Source organism: Phyllopteryx taeniolatus, chromosome 3, assembly GCF_024500385.1.
Source record: "Phyllopteryx taeniolatus isolate TA_2022b chromosome 3, UOR_Ptae_1.2, whole genome shotgun sequence".
In the NCBI taxonomy this organism is placed as follows: Eukaryota; Metazoa; Chordata; class Actinopteri; order Syngnathiformes; family Syngnathidae; genus Phyllopteryx; species Phyllopteryx taeniolatus.
The window spans coordinates 26,036,382-26,056,456 of NC_084504.1; the positions used below are offsets into that span (position 1 = coordinate 26,036,382).

Sequence of the window (20,075 nt, forward strand, 5' to 3'; positions counted from 1 at the left end):
TCCAAAGGTTTTTAGGGGTAGACAAGGTAGTTCTGTTTATTTGCAGTCATTTGTCACTCACTTGCAGCCACACGACACAGGCACACCTCCACGGACGGCCTTGTACTAACCTGTCACCTTGTTACCCCACAATAGCACCTTATTTGTAAAAGTTATTTTGTTACTATAACACTAAATGTTATCGGTTTAAAGCTTTATAATATATTTTCACCTCGTAAATCAAGCCCTTCTGTCTCTAATTGGTTGTTTTTCCTTGACTGTGGCCATTTCTTGTATATCAAATTTGAGGCACAACATTGGGCCAGGGACAGCTGATTATTTTCATAAATCATATTTATTATGTACTACAGTAATCCCTCATCTATTGCAGGGGTTACAATCCAGAAAAAAACCTGTAAGAAGAAATCCGCGAGGTGGCGACCAATTATTGATTGTATTATATAAATTTTAGCATTATGCATTAGGCACTGTGCTTCACAACGCAAAGCGTCATGGGAGGTAGGGCCGGCAGATCTTGCTCCTTCCCAGTATTCTTTGCAGTGTGCTTTTTTAACTACTGCGCTATAGTTGAAAATCAAGTTAAACGTTGCTCTTTACATGCATTTGTTCCCGTTCATATTGTTATGTGTGTGCACATTAGCTAGATGTCAGGCTAGACTGGTATTTGTGAATTTATTTAATCAAACTCTGACTGAGGCTTGTGTGTTAAACAGCGGCATTCCAGTCATTCACTGAATCACTAAGCAACTTGGTGACTTACCAAATGTATGAGTTGAAATTGCTCAGTAAGGTTTCTTTTGCTCACTGCATTACACTGATCAATACAAAAAAACTGGAAAAAAAGAAAGACAAAAAGTGATGTTATTTTTTTAATAGCAAAACCCACCCTTTAAAATGTCATCTGCAAAAATAAAACTCTTAAAAGTGCAAGTTGCTTCAAAACATTGCTTTTGGATCTTTTGTGGTCTCACATGAGTAGTGCTATATTTAAAATAGCTGGGGAATCTGAAATATTAAGTGGTAAACTCAGAATGCAGCATTAGATTGGCATCTGATGCAAGTTGCCACAAACCTTTGGTGGTTAAGTCTTCCACCATCTGTTACATCCCACGAAATGGACACCACTGTATATTTTTCATTGCCTGTAATCTGATGTAAAAAACTCTAAGAAAGCAACCCAAAGCTTTAAATATGGAGATTTAGTCATAAGGACATATAAGGCTGGATTTACAGTGCATGCTACAAGTGACAATTTAGATATTTTTTTCTCACTTGTGGCACAATTCGGATAAGAATTGTGGAAGCATATATAAAAAAAAGTACATATCAAATACATTGATTGTTGACATATATACACCCGCGTCTGCCCAAAAAACATAACACTTTAAAAAAACACCTGCTAGTGAAAGCATATACAATTGAATATGGTCTAAATGTGTTAAATTACAGGTGTGTCCATCATTAAATATAATTTTAAAAATAATAGTGCAGTAATGTGGATGTTACTCTCATTTAAATCAATGGGGGTATGCTTCTAATCTAATCAATCAGAAAGAACAGCTCTTCTCCAAAACTTGATATGGCCCAGATACGCCACACGCTCACTGAGACATGGCCGTGTGGTTTTTGCAGTAATCCCATTAAGAGACAGACAAACCAACTCAACGCAGCGAACATTAACTGCAGTTTACTGGCATGGCAGGTTAACATTTAGCTATCAAAGGCAAAAGATGCTTCATGAAAACAAAAGGGTGGACACTGGGTTTACAAATCACTAGTAGTCACACAGTTACGAGTTCAAATACTCACTTTTTCATTATTTGCTGCACTTCATCAGTCGAACACTCCCAAAGTGGCAAGGGAACGACTCAAGTGTTTTGGTTTTGATCTGGCGGTAATAAGCTTACTTTAAACTCCCTGCGCCGGGGCGCCTCTGTGAGTGTGTCACCTCCTGCAAAAGCAAATTTGATCAAGCTACCAACGAGTCATTTATTACAGTCAAGTCAACCCATTTCAGGGGGCCCACATTGCCAAACATTGAAGGTCAGTCAAATGTCAAGTCGTATTGACTTCCAAAAGGCTTGGATGGATTTGAGCGCCGGTTAGCATTCATTCATGCATCCATATTCTACGGCGCTTTTCCTCATTAGGGAGGTGCGTGAGCTGGAGCCTGCCTAGCCCAGCTCACTTTGGAGGACAGGTGGAGTTCACCCCGGACTGGTCGCCAGTCAACCACTAAACGGTTAGCATATTGGTCCAAAAATATGAGGGTATTATTGTGATTGTGCAGTGCCAGCAGCTGACCCAGACAATGCACTCTGACCAAGTACCTTCAGACAAGAAACATCCTCTACCTGATTAAACACAGATTAGACAGATTGAGAGCGCAGGTTATGACTGGTGAACAGATAGATAAAGCTTGCAGGTCTCTTGATATAGTCTTTAAAAAAAAAAAAAAAAACATCTGTAGGTCTGTTGATATAGTCTTTTATATTTAAAAAATAAAAAATAAAAATAAAAAAAATACATCTCAAAGGTGACATTAAAAGTGTTGATGAAATGATGGCTGCATAGCGCTTCTATTCAACTTAGATTTCTGGTGCAGTGTTTTCTTTTCTTCTTCTTGAATCGAGCAAGCAGCATATCATGCGTGAGAAAGTCAATTTGTCAGTAAATTGAGAAGAGATCATCATTATCTCAGTTTTCCTACTTTTTGTGACATTTGTCTGGTGGAATACTGTGAGATTTTTTTTTTTAAGTTAAAATGGGCACCTTGGCTCAATAAAGGTTGGGAAAGACTGGTTTAAACCACAATGCAACCAGCCGTGACCCCTGTGGGAAGTTCAACACTGAAGACTCACTGCCAACGGCGCTTTGTGTTGAAAGCAGCTGCTGACAACTAAGACTAGAAAGTCCACGCCATTAGCATTCATCCATATTCTATAGCGCTTGTCCTCATTCAGGTCGGGTTTTTTCTCTGATTGTGAGGCAGGCGTGCGAAAAACTATACTACAACGCTGCCTAATGCAATGGTGGCCATTCATATATTTTGTGGTTGGCATGTTGGTTTAAGTGTTGTTTTGATTAAAAAGCTGGAGTACTCGAGGAGAGCACCCTACCATGTTCATAACGACACCATATGCTAACAGATTAGCTTTGAATCTTTTCCCCTTTACTTACACCCACACGCACAAACATGCACACACAGTCAATAAATCACACAGCGACTCCCACCTTGCCGCGTATTTAGCACAGATGAATATTATTCTCAGTGTGTATGGGGTGTGACTCGATGGGTATATCTTCCATAACAGGTTTATGACAGTATCCCTTTGAAGGCAGGATTTCTCATGCATACATCTCACATAGGGAGACTAACTTAAAAAAACTACAGTAGAGTAAAACCCCTCATCATTTGAAGCCACTTGCCAGACTGGTAATTGAAAGGGAAGGGGAAGGCGTTTACGGGGCAATACTGTCGCCTGGTGGGTTTTAAGAGATTTTACTGGAATTAGCTCATAATAAGTGTACATTTAAACTTGTTCAAACACATTTCTAAACACATTGTAAAGGCATTTGACCACAAAACAATTAATACAAAACACTGTACATGTGCCTTTAAGAGGTGGGGCCTGGTGGGGTGGCATGTGACATTGCCATGTGAGTGCATGGGTGTGAGCTGTGGCCGACAGCAGCTCCTGCGTGAGTGTTCTCATTGCATTTGTGTTTTACTGTTCTCCGAGCATTCAATAAACAGCTGAAAAGTCCATCAGCTCAGTGGCTCTCCTTTCCCACATACGATGGCATTACAGTAAGTAAGCATAAAGTAAAAACTTTAAACATTTTTTTGAAATGATTATACTACCGATTTTCTCATCAATTATTTGAGAAATGGGATAACTATTGATTTTGCATTACTAAACAACAACACCAACACAAAATATGTATTATTTTCATCCACTTGATGTTGCCATCCTCACATTCTACAATTTGTGAATTTGAATGCATGTCGCTTTAAAAGCCAGGGCCTGGCATAGTCAGCTGTGGCCATTGCAGCTAGTGTTTGATTGAGCTTTTTGTGGGTGTTTTTTTCATTTCCAATTGTTGAATAAAGCAATTGAAAGTGCACCGGCTGCTGTGTCTATCCTTGACGACTTGTGGACGCAATACAATACGGCGGTTGTGTAAGCCAGTTTTGCTTTGCATTGACACATTGCACTTTGTTATCTTGTTTTTGTTTTAAAATGGGGATTGAGCCCGAGCTTTGCGAGTTCTTTCTCCCAGCTCGGCACCATCACACCAAATTGCTTATGTACGGTACTGTCCGCTTTCATGTCACAGGAACTTCCACTTCTCTTTTTTTTTTTTTTTTTTTTTAAATCATCATCGCATTTTCCTGTTTGTCATCTCTGGTATCCTTCTGTGGTGGCATCACACAAGAAAGCCAAAGTCAAAGAAAAAGCAAAACACTGCCCCAAAGAAAGATGCACATTTATCACATGGAGTCACATAATGCATCATGGTTTCAAGGCAAACTAAATATCAGGAACAGCTCTCAGTATAATGCAGTACTACAAACTCCACGGTATATTTTCAATGGCTGCTTTCAACATTAAGAACACATTCATGCAGCCTACGCCCTGTAGGCTGGCACAGGCCCTGTGTTGTTTGTGGTATCGGAATACCAAACGGGGACTGAGGACTCGAGAAAAGAACATGTTGACCATTGGGGTAAACACACTTCAAACGCAACAGAATCACATAAGAAAATGTCATTGATGACAAGTAAAGAAGCAATACTCTTCAAAAACATACAACGGGGAGCTGCGAGTCAGCGCAGGACTTCCTTTCCAAACAGGAAACAGGAAATCGTTCCCAGTGGCTTGACAGGAGCCCGAACCTGAGATTTTTGGGAACGAAGGAGTTTGATTTGACTCTTCTGTTACTGGTGTCATTCGTTTGAGTCCATCTGTTTGTGAGCAATGAGTAAAGATGTAGATTGCTACATTAGCGTCTGGTGCTAGCCACTTGTTACTACTTGTGTAAAATACTCTATTTGACATTGACTGTACTTAAGTATCAACATTCATTTTCTAAAATTAAATGTCCTTCACTATCGGAAGTAAAAGTACTAGTTTTAACTAGTAGTTTGACACTTAACTTGTTCATACTACAGCTGCAAATATTTTCATAGTTGATTAAACTGACAATTCTTTATTTATTTTTTTTGATGAAATTATTGATTCAGTTACCGGTTTGGCCCGTAACATGTCAGGAATTAGGGAAAATGTTGATCACTTTTTTTTCAAAGTAAAAGCAGATGTTTGCAAATGTCTTGAGTTTGATTAAACACGAAGACATTCAGTCTGCTTTCGTTGAGGACCACAGACATTGGAGAATATTCACTGTTAAAAGGCTGAAAGCGAACAATTTGGACAATTTTAAGTTAAACATCTCGCCGATAAATCTGTGATCAAAATATCATTTACTTTGATAATCGATTAGTTGATTAATTAATTGTTGGCCCTCTAAAACCAAGGGAAGTGGAAGTGAACAAATAACGCGAATAACGAGGGTTGATGTTACCGGTGAGGAAGGCCTTACTCGCGGGCACAAACTTCATCCACAGCCCTCCCGCCCGCGCACCTGCCGGCTTGAACGAGCCCCCGGATGCACCGCCACACGGGCCGCTATTTCATTCAACCAACAGCAAATCAACACCACGTTCTGCTCGAATGACACAAGACACGCTCGTAGCGACCTTATCAAGCCCGTGCTAGGCGTCGACGACGACACACGTCACGATCACACGACATTATCGCCGACGACTGTCGCAGGTGTGGAACCGGTAAGGCTGCCATAATAGCTAGCTGGCCGCTAAGCGTACGTACCTTTCAACAGATTCCCAGCGTCTCTCCGCTTGGGCTCATAGGGGCTGTGCGGAGCTTCGTGGCGGCTATGTGGAACGGGGAACGTCGGTGTGGCGGTATGAGCTCACGATAACGTCGTTTGTTCCACCTCACTGACTGTGGAACGGATCATTTGCTTTCCTCCTCCTGCGTTTCGTCGTCTTCCGCGTTGAGGTGACAGCGACGTGACGTCACTAACAGCCCCCGCCCCCCTGCGCGTTGACGTTGCATTAGCCTGCTGCAGGTAGGCTGTGATTGACAGGTGAGGCCGCCCACATTTAAATATACATTGCACAATATCATAATACTGTAATAATAGGAACATTGATAAAATTATAATTGAATGTATACTATATAGGAATAGCATGTATTGCGCTCATAAAAAGTAATTTTTCAATGAATCTATTATACTATACTATACATTAACAATCATTTAATATTAAAAATAATATAAATGCATTATACTCATTTGATATTTAAATAAAATGTTAATGTATAATGTTCATATACAATATACAACAAATGACAAAAATAATTGATTACAAATGTAATCTAATGCATCATAGAAAATACCTAGTATTGAATGTATGAAACTCATCCACACTATATACATTTAAAATGTAATTGTAGTATTAAAAACACAATTACATTGTACTTAAATACAGTAACGTAGTACTTTAAATATATAAATATATTGTCCTTTATAATTTAATAAAAATAAAAATTTAATTCTAATTTAATAATTATTTGTTAACGCATCAAAAAACATGAACCTAATCCGAATAGTAACTATGAGTTACTGACATTGTAATTTGTTTAAAATGCATCATGGGGCAGCATGATTCAAATCCAGTCTCTGGCCTTTCTGTATAAAATTTGCATGCTCTGTCCATGCCGGTGTTTTCTCTCGGTACCCCGAATTCCTCACACATTCCGAAAACATCCATGGTAGGTTAAGTGAAGATGCAAAATTGTCTGCAGGTGTGAATGGAAGTGTGAACATTTGTCTTCAAGTGCCCTGCGATTGCCTGGCAACCAGTTCAGGGTGTACCACGCCTCTCGCCCACAGTCAGCCGGGATAGGTGCGAGCGTTTCCTGCAACCCTAGTGATAAGCGGTACAGAGAACGAATGGATGGATGTCATGGGTTTTGCTTTTTCTTTGGCTTTCTTAAAGTTCTTTGTTTCCGTGACACCACCACAACAGGGTACCAGTGATGGAAAAGAGGAACCATGCAATAACCATAAAAAAAAGGAAATGGAACTTGCTGTGACCAATATGGAAGTCTCTGGATGCTTGTCAGGTACATATAGCGTACAAACTAATTTTACCAAGCAGATGCTAACATTACAATACAAAATTACAAGAATATAACTTTGGCAAAACCTATAAAACTCATCTAGGTAATGGTATCACTCTGTAAACACCGTCCTGTTCCCTATCATTACATTGCAGGAGAGTAGTTTTACTTTATTTTAGCTTGACAATGCAGTGTTTTTGTTTTGTTTTTAAAAGGGAACAGCAGCAGCAACCGTTTTATTTTAAACAGTTTATTTAATGAAGTCTTCACACACATAACACAAATGAGTCCAGCAAAGAAGAATAATTCTCACATTTACGTCACACATACATGTACCCACCACTTCCAGCAACTTTAGAGGGAAACGTGTAAAAAAAGTAAGTTCGTATTTGACATTTTTAATATTTAAATCCCAACATTAACTACTAACTGTGCAAATTAGTGTCAGTCTAAGCAAAGCTAGCCGTTTTTCCATTTAAATAGTATTGCACTCAGTTAGGAGGATACATACAATTGTTACTGACATGCAGCATGCTAGCTTTGTATTAGCCTGCCTGCAATTTTGTTTATAAATTGTGATTGATTTGATTTTACACCAAAAAAAACAAAAAGGGTAACAAGGACATTCAGCTGTTGGTTACATTCCGCCAGTGAAAGCTGTCCCATCAGTCTTGAAATGCATAGGTTTCTTTTTTTTTTTTTTTTAAATCAAGTTTGGAACCTCTGTGAATTAAAGAAAACCATTTTTAAAAATGTAACCATGTAAGACCGAGAGTTCAAATCTAAGAAGCTTGATTCTATTAATTTGTGAGGAACCAAGAATACATAATGTGGAGAGGGAAAAAAGGGGACAAAGTTGCCAATATTGTTCAAATAAAGAGGGTGAATTTCCAGTAGTCAGAACATAATTTACAACACATACAGAAAACAACCCTTCTCTAGTGTGATACGCAAGTGGACGTTTCCAGTGTACAGCTTATATATACAGTATAACCTGACGTCAAAAGAGAAGGCATGTTAAAGGCGAACACATTGAAAGTGACTTAAAAAAAATGGTGGATCTGCAAAAATTAAAAAATTCCAGGCTTGACAGCCAGGAGGTAGGTCTTATTTTTAGGCAAAGCACCGGTTGTACCGTAACACCCTCCTGAAATGAAAGCTAACCGTGACAGTGTCCGTGTTGCTACCCAACACCCAATTTTCCCAGTGTAAACTGTGGTCGTGACATTGAAGGAAGCTAACGACGCGTTTCAAAGGCTGCTTGGTTGCACCAGATTTTTCTTCACAAGTGAAGGCGGGATGTGTGTAGTGTTCACATTCAGACGCTCAAGTGAGCGACATCCAGATGCAAAGTGAAGGACACTAACGTGCTTGGTGGTGATGAAACTGTGATGACGCAAGAAAAAATATTAAGTGCACCGTAGTAGTGTTTAAGTAGTGTTTTTCCTGTGATATATATTTAAAAAAAAAAAAAAAAAAAAAAGCATTGACAACCATTATTGAACAGACCCGAGTGCGCGTGATACAAATAGTGTTCCAAAACAATTGTGCAACGACGTCAAGGGATTGTTAAGCAAACTGAAATGAACTGAAAGGCACCAAGGCACTAGCACTAAAAGAGTTGCTACGAAGGCTCACCCCATCAGGTCCACAAAAAAGATTCTGCTGCTAGTCACACACAGCCAGTCACGTGATCAATAGTCACACCTCGAGAGCAGCCCCCCCCCCAAGAAAGATACTGTACATAAATTCACCATAAAGAACACAGACAACTGGCAACCCCGATAAAAGTTTGTTAAAAACAAGATTTAAAATGGCTGCCGGCTAAATTAGCATCTTAATTCAACAAAAACCAGAGACTTTGGTACGATATTTCACAGCCTCGGTACGCAGACAGTAACAAGATGTGTCATGTTAGTGTTGATCAGAAATGATACACAGCAAGACCCTGATGGAAGCCACCTCAACGGGCCTGGAGGACTCTGGTCAAAATAAACCTGTTGGCCAAACATGTCAAAGTGTCATTTGTGTTGATCATAACCCACCAGCTCAGGTTTTACAGTTGATCTAATCTGATTCAAATGGGCCTGAAGGACGAGGAGGGGGACAAAACAAAACAAAACAAAAACAAAAAACTGCTGGCTGTATGTCATACCAAAGTGTCACATTCGTGTTAATAAGAAACCACGTTCGGACTTCAGTTTGTACCAAAGACCCTGATCAAATCCACCCCAACGGGCCTGGAGAATTCTCAAATTAAAAAAAGCCCACTCTCTGTGATTCATTCAATTTGTGTCATAACATACCAGCTCAGGTTTCACAGTTTGGATCCATCTAATCTGCCTCGACGGGCCTGGAGGATTTACATTTATTAAACCAGTTTGCTTTATGTCATACCAAAATGTCATAATTGTTGAACATAACACAGCAGCTCATATTACACAAACCCCACCTAATCTAATCCGCATCATCAGGCCTGGATGACTATCTTAAATTTTTTTGTAAAAATATATAATCCAAAAGGTCATTATATTGATAACATGCTAGCTCAGGCTTCACAATTTAGACCAAAGAACCCAATCTAATATGCTTCATCAAGCCCGGAGGACTTGTAGAGCTTGCCATAATTCATTCAACATTCATATTTGTGTTGAGCATAACCTAGTTGAAAGTAGGGTTTCACAGTTTGGACCAAAGACCCTAATCGAATGAGTGTCAACAGGCCTAAAGGACCCTAGTTAATTAAGCCTGTTCACTGTAACTCATTCCAAAGTGTCATTGGTTTCCATCGCAACCATACCAGCTCGAGTTTCCCCAATTTGGACCAAATAACCTGATCGAAGCTGCCTCAACAGGTCTGAAGGACTTACAAAATAATAATAATCTTCCCTCCACATATGTCAAAGTAAACTTGCCAAAAGGTGCAAACAGAGGGCTGAACGGGGCCAGTTGCACTCAGAAGGCAAGCCTCTTGGCAGTGACAAACTCGTCCAGCTGTATCTTCCCGCCACCCATGAGGCCGAACGCCGGGTACATGGTCCCCGAGCAGTCCACTTGCCTCTCGTAGAGGCAGCGCATGTTGTCGGCGTCGTAGAAGTACACGCGGCCGGCGTCGTAATCCAGGCACACGCCCAAGCGCTGCGGCATGGGCAACACGCGGTTGCTCGGGTCGCTCGAGGAGGCGGCGGCTGAAGACGAGGGCGACGCCTTGGGGATGAAGAGCTTGCCCATGCCCACAGTGAGGAGGGTGAAGGGCTGCGAGAGGTCGTAGCACGCGTCTTCGCTGCCGCTGTCGTGACCGCTGTCGTGGTCGTACCTGGACAAGAAAGAGAATCGTTTGAACCTTTTTAAAAGGTGCTGCTGTTTTGTTTAGCAAGGCATCAAATTATTTTTTTATGAACGCCAGAGTCCACCAACTAAGGTCATTAAGTACCTTTTATTTTATCTGCTAGGGAAAAACAGGTTGAGGGAGGTATTTCATTTAAGACGACGCAACTGGCCACTAATTGAGGCACGGAGTCTATTACAGCAGCAATTCACAACCACTGTGCTATAAAAAAATTTATCAAATTGCACTTAAAGGTCCCATATTTGGGCTATTTAGACCTCCAAAGAGTGACACTCTAACATGGACTTTGTATAAAAGTATCAATTTAATTTAAAAAAAAAAACACCTTGGTTTTGTCATTCGAGTGTCCAGAAAAGGCCCCTCTGACAGCTACTTTTGTTTGACCCAGTTTTGTATCCGCTTTGTCCGTATTTGGCTAAGACCACGCCCTTTCCTCTGGTTGGTTGCCTCCTTGTAGAAGACCCACTTGTGAGAGCACGTGTGTTTGTTATGTTGACAGCGCTGGCTCAGGAGCGGAGAGGTAGGCGGAGATCTTCGCTAGTGAGATAGAGAAGCTTAAGAAATTCGAATGACCTGATTTCAGGCCTCTCGGCAGAAGAACGTCTGGAACTCAGGAATGCGTGAATTTTAATATTTCACGTTTACTGAGGCACCAGAGAGACAAGATTACATCCCAAATACTAGAAAAATTGGTTTGGCAAATTACGAGACCTTTGTTACGAAAATTCATTAATTTACTACAAATAATGTCTCTGTTTAACTATCTTTGCCAATGACATGTAGTGACACAGGGAAAAATTACATTCTATTCCACCAAATGGCAGAAGGTAAAATTAACCGGTGTATCCACCACTATTCACTGAAAAACCTGTTTGGTATTTATTTTAAAATTATGCATAGAAATATAGCTTGCAAACTTGGAGGAAAAGATCAAATTTTGGGCTGTCATTAGCAACAGTGTGACTACAAGAAATAAATTTCAATCGTCCATTAATGCCGATAGAATGGAAAAAAAAAAAAAAACGGGACTCAGAGGTGCCATGTCAGTGATTTGTGAATTTTGATGTGTGGTCCCAAAAAATTCATCAGTACAAGCTTAAATACTAGCGCTGATGTGTAAAGTTTTTCCTCAACAATTTGAATACACAATTGAAACACCACTGTTAGCTTTTTGCAACACTGACAATTGTCAGCAAATGTTGCATACCAATTAATACATGGCATCCATTATGTTTTTAAAGATAATGTATCAAGTGTCTTATTTTAATTGTGGAAACAAGGGACATTAGAAATACTGTTTTGAAAGTCGTAAGTAGTGACACAGTAGGAAAAATAACGTTACACCGAATGGGGTACAATTACAATAGAATACAAATTCATCCAGGCTTTTACACGAGCGGCGAGAAAGGGGCGTCTGTCTGAGAATAGAAGCTCTTTACAAGTTAATGCCGCTTCTTAGCTGGGGGCTTCACTGGTAAGATTGTGTTGTGTTAAAGTTATAACGTGCAGCAAGGCTGGAATGTACCTCGGGCTGCTGGTGTCTCTCGTGTTGTGAAACCATTCCTGCAGCTTTGTATCCGAGACCACGCCCACTTTGACCATGTAGGAGTGCAGCTCCACCTTGAAGGCCCAGTAGTGTCTGCAAAATAGAACACCAGAAGATCACCAGAGTACACGTTAAATGTCTTGACAAGACTGTTAAAGTCACAAATTTGCATGCAGCACATTTCCTCAAATGGTGGCCTTCGTCAGGTCTCAAATCCGCACCTTTTCTGCAAAATAACAGCTGGCGCCACCAAGTAGTTAATTTAATTTTCCTCAATAGATGAATGAAGTATCTATCGATGTGATTGTCTTTACAATGACATTGGACCCAACCATGTCACAGTAGACGCCTTTACGACAACACAAACGTGGTATCCGTAAAGTGTTTAGCGTGTTTCGAGAAAAGGAGCCTTTTGAAGTAAAATCTAGTAACCATTTCAATGTTGACTTTTTCTTTAAAAGAAACTGACAAGTAATAGTTATATACTTGATTACATATTATTGGATTCTTATTTCAATTATTCTCTGCGATAGTAATTATTTAAAAATGCATATAGTAATAGAATTCCAATATTGTATATACATTGTGTTTTATGCAATATATTAGGTATTTCAACTTTTTGTAGTTATTTTAATTAGTTATTCTTATATTTGTGCAAAGAATTATTTCAAAATGCAATATTTAAAAAACAAATATACAGTGCAATATATTCCAAATTATAATTCATAAATATTGGAATATATGCACTATTCTAATGAAGTATTCTTATTTGTGGAAAAAAAATTGAGTAAAATATTTTCTATAATGCTGTTTCCTAATCAACAGACACCTGGTACTCGACTGCAATACTCACAATTGAGCAAATAAATTAATTAAGGATTGGAAGAAAAAAATACAAACTTTCCGCTGACAAGCACAAGAATAACAATTTCGTATAATATAACTTCTTACATTAAATGTACATGTAGTTGCAGAAAAAAAATACTAAAATGGTAAGGTTATAGTAAAAATACTTACCCCCAATAACACTGGTCACTATATGAGGGCAAATGTCCTCACATGCACAATAATAAAAAACCAATCCGTGTGCGTGTGCGTTGTGGCATACCTTCCCTGAGAGATGCCTGTGTCGCCTATGATGTAGTCCAGGCAGACATAGCCGCCCGTCTGCACACGCTCCGCGGCGAGCAGGAAGGCCACGCCGGCCACGCTCTCCACCGCGTCCCGCCGCTTGCTGAGCATCAGGCGCTCCGCGCTGAAGCCGCACTTGTCGCTGAACAGGAAGTCGAATGCTGTGCGTGGAATGATGAGAGCCACATGATAACTAGAGGTACAAAATTGGGTTGGATGAGTCATATTTAACTCAACCTTCATGTCTTTGTTCTTCAATGGAACAATTGTTTGTTCAATTAAATCTTTAAATCTGGATACCTCTGATGAACTGTCATGCGTTTTGATTACATTATGTCTTATGACAAAACCAAATGTTTATATTTATGCTTATTTCCAAATTTCCCTATGTTCCATTCCCATCCGCACCTCTTTCAAACTCTAATGATGACAGACTTTTGTCATCATCTTCAATGCAGAACATTCACGTTGTGTAAGTGTGTTAACAGTGGACACATGAGGGTGCTGTAACACAAAAGATCCACTTGGCTGGCTTACTACTCCCTCAAGTAATGTAATCACCAAGTGCAGCAACACTCTTCATTTGGATGGAATTAATTAATTACCTTCTATAAATAGTTAGTGGGCCAACATCATGACATCATTCCATAAAAGCAGCCTTTTCACGCAACCATCGCGTGGGTTGGCAATGTGGGGTCGACTCCAGGGAGGACGCGCTCATTTATGTGCCTGGGAAGTCCTTATCACAACTGGGGCATAATAATTCCAACGTCTGCCTACACACAACAGCAGAGCTACATTTACAGTCACAGTAATTCAAGTTAACATCTACCTGACAAAAGTATAAAGCCGTATAAAAGGAGACAGGGACCGAGCCATGCTGTGAATAGTGAAGGAAAGAAAAATATTTACACCCCCGAATTTTTTTCTCTTTTAAAGAACTGCCTCTAGTAAGTCTCAACCGTAAATGTACCACAAACAATGATTGCAAAACACTATTATTATTTTAACTCCTCTTGCATCATTAGCCTTAAAAGCATATGGCTTATAGGTTCGATTACACACTTGATCAGCAAGATGCATTCCATACCACTCAGAAATAACAGTGCCAAGCGCAACAGAACACAACATGCGCCCACAACCCCTCAAAGCAACAACAATTAACACACAATCAGTTTATTACAGTACTGTTAAAAATAGCACAGTCTTACCGGATAGGAGCAGCTCCTTGGACTTACGCTATAATCTCACAGTTTCATTTATGTCGAACTGCTTCACGGTTCTTCCCTTCTGACTCGGGGAACAGTGATCACTTCTTTAAAAGAGAGTAACTTGTCTTTCTTTTACCTGACATTTTTTTTAACTTAGGGGATACAAGAAAGAAAAAAAAATATCTGACGAAGACTCTAAATGTGATGCAGTCAAACAGCAACATGGCGGCAACGTGGCGTCACCTGCGAGGCCGTCCTGATTCTTGGGGTGCGTCAGCTCTGCAAATCACAGCATATTGCTTTGTGTATAAACTGCTACGGAATGGGGAAATTAAGTCAACCCAGCAATTTTCTGCCTTTTGATAGACTGGGTGTACTGAAATATTTTGGCCTGTTTACAGTGATGCTGTTCTGTAGAAAACGGCACCCTCTCAATATATGTGGCACAAAGTCAACCTGGCAGTGTTCCTTCCGCCTTTGGAATTGGTATGAAAAGGGAATAAAAACTGGAATTTTACAACTTTTTGGGGGGGATGAAGTCCATCCATCCATCCATCCATCCATCCCTTTTCTACCGCTTATCCGAGGTCGGGTCACAGGGGCAGCAGCTTTAGCAGGGACGCCCAGACTTCCCTCTCCCCAGTCACTTCATCCAGCTCTTCCGGGGGGATCCCGAGGCGTTCGCAGGCCAGCCGAAGGATGTAGTCTCTCCAGCGTGTCCTGGGTCGTCCCCGGGATACCTCAGCAGGGCGGCGTCGGGGAGGCATCCGAATCAGATGCCCCAGCCACCTCATCTGGCTCCTCTTGATGTGAAGGAGCAGCAGCTCTACTCTGAGATCCTCCCTGATGACCGAGCTTCTCACCCCATCTCTAAGGGAGAGCCCGGACACCCTGCGGAGGAAACTCATGTCGGCCGCTTGTATCCGGGATCTTGTTCTTTCGGTCACGACCCACAGCTCGTGACCATAGGTGAGGGTAGGAACGTAGATTGACCGGTAAATCGAGAGCTTTGACTTAGCTCCTTTACCACAACATCCCCGACCTGGAGAGGGCACGCCACCCTTTTCCGACTGAGGACCATGGTCTCAGATTTGGAGGTGCTGATTCTCATCCCAGCCGCTTCACACTCAGCTGCGAACTGCTCCATTGAGACTTCCCGACGGACCCTCCTCTCCAGCACCCCTGAATAGACCTTACCAGGGAGGCTGAGGAGTGTGATCCCCCTGTAGTTGGAACACACCCTCCGGTCCCCCTTCCTTGTCTGCCAATCCAGAGGCACTGTCCCCAATGTCCATGCGATGTTGCAGAGGCGTGTTAACCAGGACAGCCCCACAACATCCAGAGCCTTGAGGAACTCCGGGCGAATCTCATCCACCCCCGGGGCCTTGCCACCGAGGAGCTTTTCGACCACCTCGGTGACCTCAACCCCAGAGATACCAGAATTTCCTCCAAGCCGTCCGTAAGTCTTTCTCCATGGCCTCACCGAACTCTTCCCATGCCAGAGTTTTTGCTTCAGCGACCACCAAAGCTGCATTCCGCTTGGCCAGCCGGTACCCATCAGCTGAAGATGAAGTCGAACAGACAATTGCTTGCCCCATGTCACTGTTCAGTATAAACTGCTCCGACAACGAATGGGGGAACAAATGTCTGACAATTTTACACCTTTGCAGGTAACATCAAAAGCCCATTTTCTCCACCTTTTCCCCCCCACTGTCACCGTTTAATATAATTTGCTCAGGAATTAAGTGGACCCAGCAATCGTCTGCCTTCTGAGATAGCAAAAGAAATCCCTTTTCACATGCCTCTGAAAGTTGACATTTTTCTGCCTTTGTTCCAGTGTTGCTCTTGTGTATAAAACAGCACCAACACAAAATTTGGGGGATTGGCTCAATCCAGCAATTTTCAGCCACAGGGATTTTTAAATGCCCCTTTCACACAGTCTCCAAAAGCCAGCATTTCCCAGGATCAAGCCACCTATTTTCCATGTCGCTGTAAAACAGCATAGGAAACACTGCCTACAAAGCTCGCATCAGAAGCTGATTTTACACTACTAAGCATACATTTTCCACCTTTTTAAGTGGAATAGGTAGATGAAGTCCAGCCGGAAATTTGTGGGCTGCAGAGGTAGTATTTACTTTAACTTGAATAAAAGCCGGCGTTTTTCTGCATTCCCCCAGGTTGTACGTAAAAGGCCCAGGCGGACAAATGCTGTATCGCCTTTGCGGGAAACAGGCTAAAGATAGCCACATAGGCTCTGCGTGTGTCCTCTGTGCTTCACCATGGCTTGAAATTCCTCCTCATTACCGATGCTCAGTGAATCCTTCCACGATCCACAGAGCAAAGGAATGCGGCTGCACCAATCACAACACGTGCCTAAATCAAAGTCCAAGCAGCGTGACCATCCCCATTTGCATTGGCTTGAAAGAACGCTCAGCTGGAACCGCTATTCAACCACAGATTTGGATCATCTGTAACTGGTTTGAATTGTTTGACAAGTGGCACAATAGCGCCTCATGCATGTGTATATTTCTTTGACTGGCCCCTCCTCAACAATCCACCCACACACACACACACTGGTTTGAGTTGTGTGAAAGACAAAAAAAAAAAATTGCATCACCATGGTGATCTGCCAAAACATCTTTGTGCTTCATTGCTTCTATTGTTTGCCTCAGAATTGAAAAACTAAACAGCAAAGCATCTGTTATCTTTTAATCTGTCTCTGAACAAAAAAAGGGGGATTAGCTATTATTTTAGTCATTGCTTAGAACAAAATAAGTAGACAAGTCATAATAGTCACTTTAATCCTGCCCATAATCACATTTGGGGATATTAATTAATAATCCCTAATGGCCGTGCCCAGGAAGCTCTCCAGAAAGTCCTGAAAATACCACGGCCATCACCTGTAATCACTGGTGGGAAGTATGGAGTACTAACCAAGTACAAATCCTTTGTATACCAGAGCATATTTTATTTACTTTTTTTTTTTTTTTTTTTTAACACACAAGTATCCATACCGCTACTTAAGTACAGTGAGAGTACTTTCGCCACCTACAATAATAAGTGTTTTATAATGCATATAATGTTTCTTACCGGGTGCAGGAGGTGTGTGGAACGTGACCTCGGGGCTGTAAGGGCTGAACATGGAGTTCCTGCAGGTGCACACCCTGAACGCATACAAGCTGTCAGCGTCCAGGCCGCACACGGCGTTGCTGGGACCGTGCACACGCTCCATCGCCTGCCAGACGCCATCCTCAACATCCTCTTGGGACGGGGACCGGCTCGGACCGCTCAATCTGAACACAACGCGCGTTTAGCTGAAGAATGTGATTTAATGCCATTGACTACGAAAGTAAGTATGCCGTCCCCACCTGCGGTACTCTAGCAGGTGCTGGTCTGTGGGTATGTGGTCATCAGAGAGCCTCCAGAAGATGGTGGCCTCGTTATAGACTCTGCTCTTGGACAGGTCGATCATAGGGGGGTCCGGAACTGATTGGAACGTACCAGCAAATTTTTGGATTAGAAGGAGGGGAGCTTTAAATACAGTCATACAGGGAAAAATACTCAAGAAATAAACCTTTTTAAAGCGTGCAAGTGCCCATTTCAGATTTAATGTGTAATGTTTGGGAGTTGGAACTGTCCCGCACACCTCACCATAACCTAATTTCAAGCAAGCATCAAAGGATGAATTCATTTTTGCTTTTACTTAATTTTTTTCCATGACCAAAAAGGAAGCACTAGCCTAGACAAAGGTTGTTCTAATAAGAATATACACCTGGAAGTTGCGTAAATTAAAAGCAGAAAGCGCATCACTGTACTCATCAAACTAGAGTGCTCATTTAGGTTCAACTTCTTTTTACACTTAAGTGAAACGTAGGAACAATTAAATGGGAGATGACCTTCAAAATTACTCCTTTGTGATTTAAGTGCTTTGTGTTTTACTAAGAGTGTTTATTGTTATGTCATCAAAGAAATTAATTCACCAAGGAGATGCTAACGTAATTAACGTAGCTGATTACGTGTGTGCCAGGTGTCATCTAATGGTGAGAAGTTTTACTTTATTTTTGTTTTATGATCGTTAATTTATGTTTACACTTGTGCGGCAGTTAAGACCGTTACAATGTCACCCATCACATTGCCTGTACAGTTAAGGTTGCACGATGGGGACAAATGATTTGTGGTTTCTGCCAAAGGCCATTCGGCCTTAGAGCTTCCACTGTACATTCAACATTTAGGTTGTAACAATACGTAGATCTAAAACTCTTAAAGTGATTGACAAATGTCAAAAGCAGTGGATCTCATTGATTCACTAAGACAGCTCAATGAAAGCCCTTAATCCTGCTCAGTGTTGTACTTTGCTCTATAGCGTGAACTGAGGCAAATGTGCACAACCATCTTGCATAACACAGCCCAACAAAACAACCTACTACTAACTACTGCTCGTGCTACTACTTTCATGGGGGAAATCCAAGCATAAACAATGCCTTCAAATTATTCACTTTGTTTGTCACAGTTTTTTTTTTTTATATAATAAATGGGGGCAGTGGGCCATCAGGCATTTAAAGACTGTAGTGACGAACAGAGCCTGCTAGCAGACGGAGCGCAGCACAGCCAAGTTTCACTGCAGGGGGTTCAGATTTCTCTCCTTTCCATCATCCTTTGTTCCCGCCACACACAGGAAGTGAGACTCATTTTTCACAACTCAGCCAGTGTTTCCGTAAACTGGAACTGTCGGTGATATGAAATACAGTGTTGGTGTACCCACGCCTCACGCCCAGAGTCAGCTGGGATAGGCTCCAGCACGCCTGGAACCCTAAGTGAGGATAGGCTCCAGCACAAAAAAAAATTTGATGGATGGATGGATTCCAAGTATCTCAGCTAACTTAATAAACTAACATCCTTCAGTTATACGGCTAACAGATTGTTTGTCCTTCATATACTAACCACCAACTGTGACTACGTTTACAAACATCCCTCATTTCACTGGTTTGCCAAACTACCAACATCCTTCGGTTTGCCAGCTACCTTAATGGGCCCTTCAATCAAATAAATAAAGTCTAACTTTGGCTAACAGAATAACAAAGTCCTTCAATTACAAATTAATTAGCTGATCAACTGCCAGTCGGTTAACTAACAAATCTTCCTTTGTTAGCTAGCTTGTCAAGATCCCGACAGCATTTAGTTCGCTAGCTACCAAAGTAACGTCCTTCAGTGAGCTGGATAAATGAACGGATGTCCTTCAGTTATTAACTAACCAACATCTAAAAGTTCATACCTGGTACCCAACTAGTGTCCTTAACTAAACTAACTAAATAACAGCCTTCAGTTCACTAGCTCACTCACCAAACCACCTGCTTGCTAACCAACTTACATTCTGGGGTGTAAGACAACTTCCTCATGAAACAATTTCCAGAAATGTTATAAAATTAGTAGTCAAGTTGGTTGATGTTTGTTAGGGGGCAGTTCTAATTAGCATAGCAACACTGTGTCCAACAATGACATTCCCATACTAAGTGCATAACACCTCACTGTTTACGTTTGTCTGACATGCTAATGAGAGCAAGACTCTTGACATAGAATAACACAGTCCAATGAAAATCTCAAGTTGATTACAATGCGTTTAGTAGCGATAC

General features: G+C 41.3%; 2 protein-coding genes and 1 long non-coding RNA gene across 19 annotated transcripts in view; 1 reads left to right on the top strand and 2 right to left on the bottom strand.

Annotated features, from left to right (window-relative positions):
• ccser1 (coiled-coil serine-rich protein 1) overlaps positions 1–6,093 on the bottom strand; it is a 118,502-nt gene extending 112,409 nt beyond the window's left edge. For 5 of the 15 annotated variants that reach the window (XR_009787780.1, XM_061767890.1, XM_061767900.1 and 2 more), the window contains exons 1-2: positions 5,892–6,093; positions 1,810–1,951 (exon numbers count right to left, since the gene is read on the bottom strand). Coding sequence is in view for 8 of the 15 variants with exons in the window: in XM_061767890.1 (XP_061623874.1) it covers positions 1,810–1,817 (8 nt within the window). In the remaining 7 variants the exon portion in view is untranslated. Of the gene's footprint in view, positions 1–760; positions 833–1,809; positions 1,952–5,586; positions 5,809–5,891 lie in introns of those variants that run through there. The other 10 variants (XM_061767904.1, XM_061767905.1, XM_061767898.1 and 7 more) reach the window with 9 other exon arrangements.
• LOC133475284 (uncharacterized) lies at positions 6,042–7,332 on the top strand. Its single transcript, XR_009787781.1, has 3 exons — positions 6,042–6,171; positions 6,891–7,025; positions 7,115–7,332. It is a non-coding gene; the product is annotated as an uncharacterized LOC133475284 (long non-coding RNA).
• Positions 7,333–7,442: 110 nt separating this feature from the next.
• trim36 (tripartite motif containing 36) overlaps positions 7,443–20,075 on the bottom strand; it is a 30,909-nt gene continuing 18,276 nt past the window's right edge. For all 3 annotated transcript variants that reach the window (XM_061767908.1, XM_061767906.1, XM_061767907.1), the window contains 5 exons: positions 17,814–17,931; positions 17,536–17,738; positions 13,212–13,395; positions 12,083–12,196; positions 7,443–10,524 (listed from right to left, as the gene is read on the bottom strand). In XM_061767908.1, coding sequence (XP_061623892.1) covers positions 10,164–10,524; positions 12,083–12,196; positions 13,212–13,395; positions 17,536–17,738; positions 17,814–17,931 — 980 coding nt within the window. In that variant the 3' untranslated portion in view covers positions 7,443–10,163. The remainder of the gene's footprint in view (positions 10,525–12,082; positions 12,197–13,211; positions 13,396–17,535; positions 17,739–17,813; positions 17,932–20,075) is intronic.